Here is a 15718-nt window from a genome sequence, read left to right as displayed (position 1 = left end):
AACCGCACCCAAAAAAACGAGCAAAAACGCCGCGAAAAATGCACTGTGCGCACATAGCCTTAAGGTGGCTTTACACACTGCAACATCGCAAACGACATCGCTGTAACGTCACCGGTTTTGTGACGCAATAGTGACCTCCCCAGCGACATTGCAGTGTGTGAAACATCAGCGACCTGACCCCCGCTGTGAAGTTGCTGATCGCTACAAATCGTTCAGGACCATTCTTTGGTCCTTTGTTTCCCGCTGTGCAGCATGATCGCTAGAAAGTCTCTGTGTAAAGGGGACTTTACTAGTCATTTAGTGAATCTACAGCTGATAAAACAGTGATTTTATCAAAACTACAGCAAGGTTTGTTAGTGCTCTTTCACAAGATAAAACCAATGCTGATAATATGCATTGACTTACTTTAAATACTGCTGGGTCTTTTGCATGAATTTTTCTGGTAAACCGTCTTCATCATCAAATTGCTCCATTGGTTCCACAATAACTGGCCGAGGTGTCCTACAAAGGTTTAAAACAAAAAGTTGTGAAAACAATTCACCAAAGCTACTTTACTTTCAGATGCAAAATAGTCATTAAAATGCTTATCACACAGCCAGCCGGTGCAGCTATGAAACAACTGATGTGGTTGACATGCAGAACCACAGGCGGTTTTCTGGCTGTATCAAAACCAGGTCACAATTCTACAATCTGGCCTTAACCTCACAGATTTGTTGGAACATCCTGAAAAAAAAAAAATGCATTTAATTAGTAATGCATAGGATCTGTCCCCTTTGTTTAAATAAACTTTTGCCTGCCAGCCCATTGCATTGTATACAAAAAAGCAAATAAAAAAACCTGCACCTTATTTAGCCTTCCCGAGTCCAACAATGCGTCTCTGGCACTGCCATGGTTTATGTTGCTTGGCTGCAGCAATGACATCCAGTCAACAGCGCCGCAGCCAATCACTGAGCTCAGCAGCTTTGAACAGCTTCAGAGGGTAAGTGCATATTTTTTCTTATTTTGCTTTTTTCTTTAACGCTTTAAGTTTACAGTCGATAGCGTTTTGGATGGAAAGAACCCCTTTAATTCAAACAAATTGTCTGTTTTGTAGTCTGGAGAAAAACGACACTTCGGCCCTGTGAGCACTAGGCCGTTTTACCCGCGGTTTTGCTGCAGAAATTTCTTGAGAAATGTTTGTAATCTTCCTGCAGACATTTCCCAACAAAACCTATGGGGGAAAAAAATAGCTGTGCGCATGCTGCGTTTTTTTCTCAAGAAAATTCTTTCTGAAGATTTGAGAAAATTTGAGAAAATGTGCATGTCACTTCTTTTCCGCAGGTACCTGCGATATTTCACTCCATTCACTGTAAAGTAATCACGAAATACCGGGGGTATACCACAGGTAGCAAATTATGTGCGGTATACCCCCGGTATAGCCGCGATTTACCTGCGGTAATGTTCATCGCTGCCTGCGGTTTCGCAGGAAGTGATGTCTTTATGACAGAAGAGGAAGCGGAGCATAGTAAACACCCACGTCACACTCCCTGGACGCCGCACGGAAGCACTTCCGTGTGACCTCCAGGTGCCCGTGCAGTCTGTGTCCCGCTCCAGCCCCGCCGCTGCCTGCCCTGCAGTGTCAGTCCGCAGTGTCAGCAGCTTGTCATCCTGCAGCGCTGGCAGACATTTATACATGTCGGGGGAATGCCGAGCGCTGCTGTCAGGAGGGGAGATGAGATCATTACCTGCTATGACGATCTCCTGCCTCCTGACGTCACCGCGGTCACTGCAGTCTATGCCAGTCTCGCGAGCGGCCCGAGACTGTCACTAGCGGTGACGTCACGGGCTCTCGCGATACTGCTGACAACGCGGCGGGCTTAGAAGTCAGTGACAGCGCTGATGGCAGGACTGCAGGAGATCATCACAGCAGGTAATGATCTCATCTAACCTCCTGACAGCAGCGCTCTGCATCCCCTGCAGTGACCTGGGCTGACCTATTGATGTTAGCTCAGGTCACTGCACTGCTCTTCCAGCCAATGGGGAACATTCTGTTCTTCATGGACTGGGACAGTGACTATGGTATGGATCGCCGTGGGACCCCTCCCCCCCTTATTGGATTATGCCGGACCAGGATTTGATTGTTCTTGTTAATAAATTGGTGAAAGAGGGAATGTGGGGAGTGTTTTTTAAAATGAAACTTTTTTTGTCATCTATTTTTTATTTCTTACTGACTGGGTGGTGATGTCGGGTATCTGATAGACGCGTGACATCACCAACCCCAGGGCCTGATGCCAGGTGACATTACACATCTAGCATCAACCCCATATATTACCCAGTTTTCCACCGCACCAGGGCAACGGGATGAGTTGGGGCGAAGCGCCAGGATTGGCACGTCTAATGGATGCGCCACTTCTGGGGCGGCTGCAGCCTGCTATTTTTAGGCTGGGGAGTGTCCAATAACAGTGGACCTCCCTAGTCTGGGAATATCAGACCCCAGCTGTCCGCTTTACCTTGGCTGGTGGATCCAATTTGGGGGGAACCCCACGTTTTTTTTGTTTTCAATTATTTATTTAATGTAAAATAACAGCGTGGGGTGCCCTCTGTTTTGGATTACCAGCCAAGGTGAAGCTGCCAGCTGTGGTCTGCAGGCTGGAGCCGTCTGCTTTACCCTAGCTGGCTACACAAATAGGGGGAACCCCACGTCATTTTTTTTTTTAATTATATATTTATTTTTTGGCTAAATACAAGGTTAGGCACCCTTTAGTGCCACATGAAAGTCACTAAAGGGTGCCAGCTTAAAATATGCAGGGGGGTGGTACATTATATAGGTCTTTCTCATCTATCTATTCATCTATCCCTCTATTCATTATCTGTCTATCGATTATATTATTTATTGCAGTTCAGCATAAAAAAAACGCAGGGAACAACCTGCGGAAAATCCGCGGCAAAAACGCATGCGTTTTTCCCGTGGATATGGTGCGGTTTTTTACCGCAGGTGCGATAATCTTTAATTCCCAGAAGTTTCACAAGAAATTTTCTTGAGAAAAAAAAATAAATCACTTTTCTACTGCGCACATAGCCTTAAAGGGTATCCAGCAAGATTCAGAAACGCATAATGATACATGAAGTGATGAAAGAAAAACGTGCAGCAGGTTAGACTTGAGAGAGCAGGAAACATAAAATATTTCAGTCTCACATATTAAGCGGGCTTTACATGCTGCGACAATTGCTAGCGATGTTGAGCGCGATAACACCCGCCCCTGTCGCATGGCCGATATGTGGTGATCATTGCCGTAGCGAACATTATCGCTACGGCAGCGTCACACGCACTTACCTGCTCTGCGACGTCGCTCTGGCCGGCGAACCGTCTCCTTTCTAAGGGGGCAGGTCGTGCTGCGTCACAGCAACGTCACACGGCAGCCGTCCAATAGAAGCAGAGGGGCGGAGATGAGTGGGACGTAAACATCCTGCCCAACTCCTTCCTTCCGCATTGCCGGTGGAGGCAGGTATGGAGATGTTTGTCGCTCCTGCGGTGTCACACACAGCGATGTATGCTGCCGCAGGAACGAGGAACATCACTAAAAAGCAGAAAAACTATTTTATTTCAGGACGACCTCTCCGCGGCAAACTGTTTTGCCATCTTTTGCGATAGTTTCAGATCGCTCTTAAGTTTTACACATTGCGATATCGTTAATGACGCCGGATGTGCGTCACAAACAACGTGACCCCGACGATAATTCATTAACGATATCGTAGCGTGTAAAGCCCGTTTTACAGTTGTATGCCAGGTGAAATAACTGGTCTGTCCTATGGTCGATTACCCGGCATGGTACACGCAGTAAGAAATGCCATGTGTCAAAGGGCATGGTGCCGGCAGAGAACGTGTGCTCTGCATGCTACCTCTCCCTATAGACAGCATGCAAACCGCACGGAAGAAGTGACATGTCACTTCTTATAACGCAGCGATTCGGACAGCAGCCGAATCGCTGCGTTCTAATATGCCACGTGCGCACGGCTCCTGCACAATCTCCATAGACTATGCAGGGGACGCAGGACGCATGCAGTTACGCTGCGGTGCAGATCGCAGCGTAACTGCATGTAATACGCACACGTGCGCACATAGCCTAACAATGTCACTCATTATTGCCCTCTGGCTATACATAAGACATTCTATACTAAAACAATTAGGCCACATATGTCTGCATGCACCAAATAAGTATCAGAAAGTTACGCAACTTGTAAAATCATTAAAGCACTAGTACGTGATTAGGATATTTTTTTATTTTTTCCTTCGCTTTATGAAGCCCTGGAAGGGAAATTAAAGTAGCAACTTTGAAATATCCTACACTTTGGGTATATGCGCACGCTGCGTTTTTGGTTTGACAACAAAACTGCATCTGTTTTTTGCCGTGTTTTTGTTAATGCGTTTTTTTTAAAGGAAAAAAAATATGCTAGGACTAGAATAATTGATCGATCACTAGAATAGATAGAAAGAACATATAGATTAGATAAGAAAAACAATAGATAGAAAAACAACAAAATAGCTTGATGGAGGGATAGCTAGCTTGGACAGATTTTTTTAATTTTTTTATTTTTGGGGGTGGAAAATAAAAAAATGACGTGGGGTCCCCCACATTTTTCTAAAATTAGCTAAGGTACAGCAGACAACTGGGGGCTGATATTAGGGCGGGAAGGGCAGTCATTATTTGGCCCTTTCCAGCCTAACCATAAGCAGCCCACAGCCGCCCCAGAAGTGGCACATTCGTAAGAATTTTCGCAAGATGCAATAACAGGCGATCAAAACATAGTATCTGCGCAAAAAATGGTACCATCAAAAATATCAACTTGAGACGGAAAAAATAAGCCATCACTGAGCCATAGATTACAAAAAATTAGAACGCTACGGATTGTGGAAAATGGTGCAAAAAGAGAGAGAGTGAAAAAGAATTGCTGTGCACACACCGTTTTTTTTTTTTTCCTTGCAGATATTCTTGCCGAAAAAAAAGCAGTGTGTCAATTGTTTCTGAGTTTCTATAATCCACTGCAGTGCTTTATCATTACAGTGGATTATATCTGTGAGTTTGCCTCACACACCTTGCATTCAGTATGGTGTATGAGGCTCTCCATAGCTCAGTAAACAGGAGTTGTCACGGTGACGACCCAGGGTTGCCATGGTGATGACTGATGACTCGTGGTTGACATGGCAGCAACCGGGCCTCCGTCATCGCATTACAGGGACCCCATCGCCAGGGAGAAGTAAGCAATCCCTCTCCCTGCCTCCTGAATGCTGCAGCATTCAGGGGGTTAAACTGCTGGGAGCAGCGCCGCACCAGGCAATGATAGCCAGGTCCTGGCGGTGATCACCAGGACTTAAAAAAAACAAAAACAAAAAAAAAGCAAGGAAAATTAAGCAAATGTGATGATAAAAAAAAAAAAAAAAAAAAAAAAAAAAAAAAAGCGTTTTTGTCTGCTGCGTTTTTCCTGCCAAAACATGCCTTTTGATGTGCAGAAAATCTGCACAGAAAAAAAAGCAACATGTGCACATAGCCCAAGACCTTTTCACAACTGCAGGGAGAACATGGCCTCGATACGAAAGATTTCTTTAAATATTTACAGCAGTGGCACGCATTTCAGGCGGATTTCACACGGGAGGCTCATATTAGTATTGGGCAAAATGTAGTTATGCAGTTGATTGGTGGCCTATCTGGTTCATCGGGAATAATATCACAGCTATATAACGCGTTAATGGCATTGGATCATGATGGTAGATGTAGTAAGGAGAGGTGGGAGGATGAAATTGCACCCATAGAGCAGGGACAATGGGCAAAAATATTGGAGAGGGTTCCTCAGTTTTCTCTCAATAAAGCACAGACTTTCCCAATTATACCTGATACAAAACGTGTATAGAACACCAGTTTCTGTTAAAGATTGGGGTGAAGAGAAATGCAGGGTGTCTGTGATACCAATGTGATATGACTGAAAGAATGTGTGATTAGATAGGAATCATAATCAAAAGATAGGAGTGATCCCAGATATTATTTGACCTATCAATAATTCAGTATCAAAGAGATGTCCTTTGGATAACCAATTTCACTATGATGACCAAAGAATACATGTCAAACAGGTTTTGAAGCAGTTTCAAGATAATGAGGAAGTCACATTTACAGTTCCACTTACCGGAAACTTGTGGTTGGCTTAAAGACAGGTTTAAGGAAGCTTGCATATGAAACTTACGGCTCATTGCAATATTTCACTAACACTATGGTCAACTGTGGTCGGTCAGTTGTCAACTGGCAGGATGTACAAGTAAATGTGCAGGAAGCTGCTGGTGCCCACAGCAGTTTGTGGTCAAGTTACATGAACATGACTCAGCTGTCACATGCTGGTGACCATTTAAACACAACCTACAAATTTTCCTATAAAAATACACCGGACTCGCTTAATGTTAGGGAAACCTTCCAGGACATTGAAGTGTACGCACTGTTCCTGTGATGCAAGATGCCATGATGTTGTTTCCTTTATCATTAAATCGAGTTCCCTCCGATGTGAAAGGATTGCTACAACAAACGGTAATGTTGATGCATATTTCTGTTATTGTATAAGATTCTAAATGCCTATGTACCATTAACTATTCATGTGCTATTAAAATAAATAGTATCTTGCTATAAAGAATATTAGTATTCGTGCCTGATTAGGATATCAGCGAGTGCTTCGTAAGTACAGGCTTTCAGCCCCCTTTCTAGTAGAATTTAGCAAGACAGTGTCCTAGATGTAAGAGATGGAAGCAGCAAACTTGGTACACGGGACGTGGTTTTGTACAGAGCTGGAGAGATAATGGAGAAAAGTACCAGATCTGATAAATAGAACGTTCAAGACAGATATTGAGAAATCTCCTTTAGTATGCGAGTTGGGATACATGGAGGATATGCGGATTAACGAGGTAGGTGAGGCGGCTGCAGTGAGAATGTTATATCTTGTGGGAAAACTGATAGCACAGCATTGGCTGGATGCCAAGAGGTCAACTAAAAAAGGAGTATGTTAATAAAGTTAACAGGTTTAAAATGTAGAGAATGGCATCTATAAAATAAAAATGAAAAACAAAAAGGGAGACACTAAATCTGAGTAACTGGGCAGCCTCGATAGATGAATCCGGTCTAGTGTGCAGAGAGTTGTCGAGATTTAGATTGGGATCGATCTGAGGATAAGCTAGAAAGGGAGGGGTGCTTGCAGTTGGAGAGAAGCCTACTAGTCTTAAGGAGGACTCCGGACTACTTTAAGGATAGGACAGTATTGCTAGAAATTGAAATGCCTAGGTTATCATTATAGTTTGAAGTTTGTATGTATATAGTGTAATGTTTTATTATGACCCTGCATTCCTTGTAATTTTACAAGATTTAATTTAGTCATTGTGATGATTCACCTGTTTTGTGTATGTGTGGAACTGACTTGTTAAAAAAATATAAATAAATAATTTAAAAAGTTTTCATAAGATATTTTTCCCTCCAAAAACAGCACCACTTTTCTTTACCGTCATTATAAAGGATCTTGTCACCAGTTTTGGGTTATAAATATTGGTGATTTAACTGCTCAGTAAGCGTAACGAGAAATCTGACGCTCAGGTGCTTGGTACTCGTTTCCAGAGTATAGTGAAAGTTAATGGGGAACGCAAGCGTAAAATCAAAATCTTACAGAAAAATGCTTGAATTCCCCATGGACTTCTATTATACTCTGTAAACTAGTACTACCGTGTTTCTCCGAAAATAAGAGATCCTAGGAGTTTTCAGGGAAGCTTTAATATAAGACATCCCCTGAAAATAAGACATAGCTGCGGTCAATAATGAAGTGTCATGCAGCGGTGAAAGAGTTAAAGACACTGCAGGACACTTCATTATAGGCAGCGGGCATCCCCAGAAGAGAGAAGACAGAAGACCCCCAATCATACTTACCAGACGGCGACCGGGAGCAGGTGAGCGCATCAAGGTCCTGCAGCGGAACACACACAAGAATAGACACACACACATCAGATCACACTCACTCACTCTCACACACACCTCACACATCAGATCGCATCCACACACTCACAACATCCATTGATATCGCTTGCTTCTCGGCGGCGATACTGTGCGTGCAGTGACCTTCCAGGACCTGCCGGAGGATCACATGGCCGGAAGCATGTGGTATCTCCGGATGTTGTGAGTGTGTGAGCGCGTATGTGCGATATCGTTAGTGTGTGTTCTGGTGTGTGTGTGTGTGTGTGTGTGAGTGTGTGAGTGTGAGTGTGTGTGTGTGTGTGTATGCGATCGGATCTGAGTGTCTGCAGAAGGCAGGAGCACGGCGTGCAGCACAGCTGCTGAGACCGCCCACCGGAGGGCACAGGGAGAAGTGGGGTGTGAGTGTATGCGATCAGATGTGTGTGTGTATACTGTCTGATGTGTGACTGTGTGTGAACGTAAGCGATCGCATCTGTGAGTGTCGGCAGGAGGCAGAGGAGCACGGTGTGCAGCACAGCTGCTGGGATCGTGGGGTGGGTGGGTGTGTGTGTGTGTGTGTGTGTGTGTGTGTGTGTGTGTGTGTGTGTGTGTGTGTGTGTGTGTGTGTGATCTGATGTCAGCCAGACACGCAGGGGAGGCATGCAGCGCACCTGATGGGAGATCACAGGAGGATCTGGGAGCCATACAGACGCCCTGGGCTGGTAAGTATGACGATCCTGGGATGGGGAGGGAGGGGGTCTGTTTTTTGTGGGGGGTAAACTTACCCGCAACCATGTCTCCTTGAGAATAAGACACCCCCTGAAAATAAGATAGTGCTTTTTTCAGGGAAAAAAAAAATATAAGACAGTGTCTTATTTTCGGGGAAACAGGGTAAGTATTAAAATGCTAAGTTATGCTTGCCGAGCACCTGATCAGTTCGCTCATCACCAGTTAAAAAACCATGTCATCCTACAAGATAGTTTCCCGATGGTACCGGGTCTCAGCACTATTCCATAAATGGTGCTCGGACACACCTGACGTCTGTTGGCAATGTGGAGCTGCAGTGGGTAACATGTTGCATATCTGGTGGCAGTGCCAAGGCTTGGCGGCTTTCTGGAGGGGTCCTAGAGAGATTATTCTCAAGGTCACTGGAGTCAAAGTTCCCAGTCATCCAGAGGCGACCCTGCTCTATATGTTTCATGTGCCAGAGCAGGCCTATAAAAAGTCCCTTCTGAGGCACCTTCTTCAGGCCACCAAGGCGGTCATCCCGAGCCACTGGAGCTCCTCTGTGCCTTCACCCTTGGAAGAATGGTTTGAGGAAATAGATATGACCTACTGCATGGAATGGATAATGGCCCAGTCACGTGGGAGGCTGTCGCCACTGCCACTAGGAGACGTTTGTGTTGGGACCCAAGTTTCTCACCATGCGATAAGCCCCTGCCTGGGTCCCCCTCTGGAGGTGAAACATTCTGTATGTCCTCTTACTATTTCTGACACTGCTGGGTTTCGCTGTGGTGTCCAAGGTCTCTTCACACTTACCTTTACCTCGAGTCAACTATCCCACTCTGGCTCTTCTCCATCTCTATCTTCTCCTCTCTCTACATTCTTCTACTGGTCGCTCGAGTGTTCCCACATCTGTCAGAGTGCTCCTCCAAACATGGCTGTTACTCTGTATCCGATTGCGACTGCCGTTTTGTTTGTACTGTTGTTACTTTCACTTATGTAAACTCAATAAAATACTAAAATTTGAAAAACAATGCCTATCATCTTTAAGATCATGTGAATGGGGTTCCTGCAAAACCTTTTTATCCTCACAGGTGCAATGACATACCTTTGAGAAAGTGTTTTATACATGTTCTGCACTGCATGTAAATTATGTGGCTGGGTCCAATGAGAGAATCCAGATTGTGGTCAGCGCCACCTCTGCCCCTTCAAACGTCGCTTCTTCTAGCTGGATGGAAGTGGATGAAGTCTGTACGTCAACCACACAGTGCTAGAAATCTCTGCGCAGTGGAGTCAGACACTTGGGCAGGCGCACCTCACTGGTGATGCACAAGTGAAGCCGAAGCCTGCAAATTACATTACTTCAAAGCTTGATGTCTCGCACCTGCGCAGGATTCACTTATATATCACCAGTGAGGCACGCAGGTACGAGACTTCCATCACTGTGTGGATGACGCAAAGTCATCATCCACTTCCAACCAGCTAGAAGATGCGGTGTTTGAAGGGGCGGAGATGGTGCTGATCGCAATACCGAGTATTTATATTACATTGTATACTATATGCAAGCTTACAGTATTTACTCACATATATTACACACACACACACACACACACACACACACACACACACACACACACACACAGTATACATATAGTATTTACTATACAGAGTATTTATTGTATGGAAATGTACATCAATGACTGAAGCACAGAGTAGCATGCAGAAGTTTGGGCACCCCTGATCAAAATGACTTATTGTGAACAGTTAAGCAAGTTGAAGATGAAATCTCTAAAAAGGCATAAAAAGTTAAAGATGACACATTTACTTTTTTTTGTTTTTAGCCTAAAATACAAAGTTTTTCATCTTTTACATTTTACAAATTACAAAAAGGAAAATGGCTCATAACTTCAACGAAGGTTTCAGACATTAATTAGCCTGTTAGGGTGGACCATAATCGTTAGGGAAAGCCAGGTGATGCAAATTTCACAGCTTTATAAAAACCCAGCCTCCTCTAAGCTAGTGTCAAAAATCAGCAGCCATGGGTTCTTCTAAGCAGCTGCCTAGCAGGGCTGTGGAGTCGAAGTCGGAGCTCATTTTGGTGGAGTCGGTATAAAATGGACAGACTCCTAAAATATATAATAAATTGGGTATAATAGTTCAATGCAGAATGTGCTGAATATTTTTTCATAGGAATTTGGGAAAGTTATGAAATGTCCTATAAATGTCTGCTCTATTCCTGATCTAAGGCTACATTCACACACAGCGTTTCTGCTGCATTTTTTGAGGATATGTTTGTCAGCTGCAAAAGCAGATCAGCTCTTTAAAAAAAAAAAAAAATCACATCTCCTGAAAGGTTTCTGAGCTCATAAATAATGCTTTCAATAGCAAAAGCAGATTAGAAAAACGCCACACAAACTGACATATGCTCATTCTTCGTGAGGATCTGTTTTTGAGCCCAAAAGCGGATCCTCACAAAACGATGTATCTGAATGTCCTATTTTTTTACCCATTGCCTTTGCTGGGTGCCAGAGTCACTGCATTTCACTGAATTATTTTGCCATCAATGTTCAATCTGTTTGTGACAAGAAAGAAATTGTTACCAAGAAACTGGCAGTAAAATATACTAAAACTCATCACACCAGCCAGTTTCTCCAGGCCTTAGTGGAAAAAGTTCTGCAAGATTACGAACTCAAAAAGAAGGGAATTTTGTTTACTTACCGTAAATTCCTTTTCTTCTAGCTCCAATTGGGAGACCCAGACAATTGGGTGTATAGCTTCTGCCTCCGGAGGCCACACAAAGTATTACACTTAAAAGTGTAAAGCCCCTCCCCTTCTGCCTATACACCCCCCGTGCCTCACGGGCTCCTCAGTTTTGGTGCAAAAGCAAGAAGGAGGGAAAGTTATAAATTGGTTCAAAGTAAATTCAATCCGAAGAAATTTCGGAGAACTGAAACCATTCAACATGAACAACATGTGTACACAAAGAACAACAGCCCGAAGGGAACAGGGGCGGGTGCTGGGTCTCCCAATTGGAGCTAGAAGAAAAGGAATTTACGGTAAGTAAACAAAATTCCCTTCTTCTTTGTCGCTCCATTGGGAGACCCAGACAATTGGGACGTCCAAAAGCAGTCCCTGGGTGGGTAAAGTAAGAAGGGAATTTTGTTACTTACCGTAAATTCCTTTTCTTCTAGCTCTTATTGGGAGACCCAGACGATTGGGGTATAGCTACTGCCCTCCGGAGGCCACACAAAGCACTACACTAAAAAGTGCAAGGCCCCTCCCCCTCTGGCTATACCCCCCCGTGGTATCACGGGTTCTCCAGTTTTAGTGCCAAAGCAAGAAGGAGGAAGCCAATAACTGGTTTAAACAAATTAACTCCGAATAACGTCGGAGAACTGAAAAACCGTTCAACATGAACAACATGTGTACCCGCAAACAACCAAGAGATCCCGAAGGACAACAGGGCGGGTGCTGGGTCTCCCAATAAGAGCTAGAAGAAAAGGAATTTACGGTAAGTAACAAAATTCCCTTCTTCTTCAGCGCTCTATTGGGAGACCCAGACGATTGGGACGTCCAAAAGCTGTCCCTGGGTGGGTAAAGAGATACCTCATGTTAGAGCTGCAAAACAGCCCTCCCCTACGGGGATGTCACTGCCGCCTGCAGGACTCTTCTACCTAAGCTGGCATCCGCCGAAGCATAGGTATGCACCTGATAATGTTTGGTGAAAGTGTGCAGACTCGACCAGGTAGCTGCCTGGCACACCTGTTGAGCCGAAGCCTGGTGTCGTAGCGCCCAGGACGCACTCACGGCTCTGGTTGAATGGGCTTTCAGCCCTGAAAGAACCGGAAGCCCTGCAAAACGGTAGGCTTCCAGAATTGGTTCTTTGATCCATCGAGCCAGGGTGGCTTTAGAAGCCTGCAACCTCTTGCGCGTACCAGCGACAAGGGCATCGGAACGGCGTACGGGCGCCGTGCGTGAAATGTAGATTCTGAGTGCTCTCACCAGATCTAGCAAACGTAAATCATTCTCATACCGGTGAACCGGATGAGTGCAAAAGGACGGTAAGGAGATATCCTGATTAAGATGAAATGAGGATACGACCTTAGGGAGAAACTCCGGAATGATGCGCAGCACTACCTTGTCCTGGTGGAACACCAGGAAGGGAGCCTTGGATGACAGAGCTGCCAGCTCAGACACTCGCCGAAGCGATGTGATCGCAACGAGAAACGCCACCTTCTGTGACAGGCGAGAAAAGGAAACTTCCTTCAGAGGCTCGAAAGGCGGCTTCTGGAGAGCAACTAGAACCCTGTTCAGATCCCATGGATCCAACGGCCGCTTGTACGGGGGTACGATATGACAAACCCCCTGCGGGAACGTGCGCACCTTAGAAAGACGTGCTAGACGCTTCTGAAAAAACACGGATAGTGCTGAGACTTGCCCTTTGAGGGAGTCTAGCGACAAGCCCTTTTCTAACTCCTATTGTAGGAAGGAAAGAAAGATAGGCAATGCAAATGGCCAGGGAGACACTCCCTGAGTAGAGCACCAGATTAAGAAAACCTTCCACGTTCTGTGGTAGATCTTAGCAGACGTGGGCTTCCTAGCCTGTCTCATGGTGGCAACGACCCCTTGGGATAATCCTGAAGACGCTAGGATCCAGGACACACAAGCCACACAGTCAGGTTCAGGGCCGCAGAATTCCGATGGAGAAAACGGCCCTTGAGACAGTAAGTCTGGTCGGTCTGGTAGTGACCCCGGTCGGCCGACCGTGAGATGCCACAGATCCGGGTACCACGATCTCCTCGGCCAGTCTGGAGCGACGAGTATGACGCGGCTGCAATCGGATCTGATTTTTACGCAGTACTCTGGGCAAGAGTGCCAGAGGTGGAAACACATATGTGAGCCGGAACTGCGACCAATCTTGCACTAAGGCGTCTGCCGCCAGAGCTCTGTGATCGCGCGATCGTGCCATAAATGCCGGGACCTTGTTGGTGTGCCGAGACGCCATTAGGTCGACGTCCGGCCCCCCCCAGCGGCAACAGATTTCCTGAAAACACGTCCGGGTGAAGGGACCATTCCCCCGCGTCCATGCCCTGGCGACTGAGGAAGTCTGCTTCCCAGTTTTCTACGCCCGGGATGTGAACTGCGGATATGGTGGATGCTGTGTCCTCCACCCACATGAGGATTCGCCGGACTTCCTGGAAGGCTGCTGACTGCGTGTCCCTCCTTGGTGGTTGATGTATGCCACCGCTGTGGAGATGTCCGACTGGATTCGGATCTGCTCCCTTCTAGCCACTTTTGGAAAGCTAATAGGGTAAGATACCCTGCCCCGATTTCTAGCACATCGAACTGAAGGGTGGACTCCTGCTGAGTCCACGTCCCCTGAGCCATGTGGCGGAGACAAACTGCTCCCCACCCTGACAGACTCGTATCTGTCGTGACCACTGCCCAGGATGGGGGCTATGACAATGAGGTGGGAATAAGCCACTATTGCAGAGAGTCCTCGGCCGTCAGGGAAAGGGAGACTTCCCGTCCAGGGAGGTTGACTGCCCATCCCATTGGCGGAGAATGTCCCATTGCCGTTGGCGCAGATGAAACTGCGCAAAGAGAACTGCCTCGATGGCTGCCACCATCTTCCTTAGGAAGTGCATGAGGCGCCTTAAGGGGTGCGACTGGCCTTGAAGGAGAGACTGCACCTCTGTCCGCAGTGAACGCTGCTGGTTCAGCGGAAGCTTCACTATGGCTGATAGAGTATGAAACTCCATGCCGAGATACGTTAGTGATTGAGTCGGAGACAGATTTGACCTTGCCAAATTGATGATCCACCCGAAAGTCTGGAGAGTCTCCAGCGTAACATTCAGGCTGCGTTGGCATGCCTCGAGGGAGGGTGCTTTGACGAGTAGATCGTCCAAGTACGGAATCACCGGGTGTCCGTGAGAGTGCAAGACTGCTACCACTGCTGCCATGACCTTGGTGCCCACCCGTGGGGCTGTCGCCAGACTGAATGGCAGAGCTACGAACAGAAGATGTTCGTCTCCTATCACAAAACGTAGAAAACGTTGGTGCTCCGTAGCAATTGGCACGTGGAGATAGGCATCTTTGATGTCTGTTGAGGCAAGGAAGTCTCCTCGAGACATTGAGGCAATGACGGATCGGAGGGATCCCATCCGGAACCGCCTGGCGTTCGCATGCTCGTTGAGCAGTTTCAGAACCAGAACAGGACGGAAGGAACCGTCCATTTTTGGAGCCACAAAGAGATTGGAGTACAAACCCTCGCCCTCGTTCCTGAGGGGGGACAGGGATCACCACTCCTTCTGCTCTTAGAGCGTCCACCGCCTGCAGCAGGGCATCTGCTCGGTGGAGAGGTGGGGCCGTTCTGAAGAATGGAGTCGGAGGACGAGAACAGAACACTGTCCTGTGCACGTGAGCACAATGTCCGTCACCCACCGGTCTGTGACCTGTGGCAGCTAAATGTCGCCAAAGGCGGGGGAGTCTGCCATCAACCGCGGATGCGGAGAGAGAGAGAGAGAGCTGAGAGTCCTGAGGAGACCGCCTTGGTAGCGGTTCCTCCGACTGCCTTCCTTGGGCGAGATTGAGCCCGGCCGGAATCTGAGCCCGTCTGAGGTTTTGTAGCCCATTTGCACGAGGACAATTGGGACCTGCCGGAGCTTGGGAAGGACCGAAACCTCGACTGTACTTTTAGGACAGCATTAACAGGGTAAGTCGCAGTGCAGACATTGCGGGGTTACGGACGCCTCTGCGGTACAGATGTCCCTGCTCAAGGTCAGCTGCGCAAGAACAGCAGAAAAGGTTAGGTTGCCAATACGGCTGTGGATGCCGGAGCAACCGACACGCCGATAGCCTCCTAGACAGATTTCAACCAGAGTCCATCTGTCTGTGAATGGCATCTTGAAGTGAAGCCCCATCTCCAGTGCAACTATGGCTCTAGATGCAAGCCTGGAGATTGGAGAATCCACCTTTGGACCCTGGGTCCAGCGCTGACCACGTCAGGGGAAAAAAGGGATAACGTGTATCCTAAAAAAAACGTT

General features: G+C 46.6%; 1 protein-coding gene across 4 annotated transcripts in view; it reads right to left on the bottom strand.

Moving 5' to 3' along the window:
- Positions 1–15718, bottom strand: part of PSPC1 (paraspeckle component 1) — a 177741-nt gene that overhangs the window by 135600 nt on the left and 26423 nt on the right. For all 4 annotated transcript variants that reach the window (XM_075337406.1, XM_075337408.1, XM_075337405.1 and 1 more), the window contains exon 3: positions 406–501. In XM_075337406.1, coding sequence (XP_075193521.1) covers positions 406–501 — 96 coding nt within the window. The remainder of the gene's footprint in view (positions 1–405; positions 502–15718) is intronic.

The sequence above is a fragment of the Anomaloglossus baeobatrachus genome, chromosome 2 (assembly GCF_048569485.1).
Source record: "Anomaloglossus baeobatrachus isolate aAnoBae1 chromosome 2, aAnoBae1.hap1, whole genome shotgun sequence".
NCBI classification, from domain to species: Eukaryota; Metazoa; Chordata; class Amphibia; order Anura; family Aromobatidae; genus Anomaloglossus; species Anomaloglossus baeobatrachus.
This window is presented reverse-complemented; position numbering and strand designations above follow the sequence as displayed.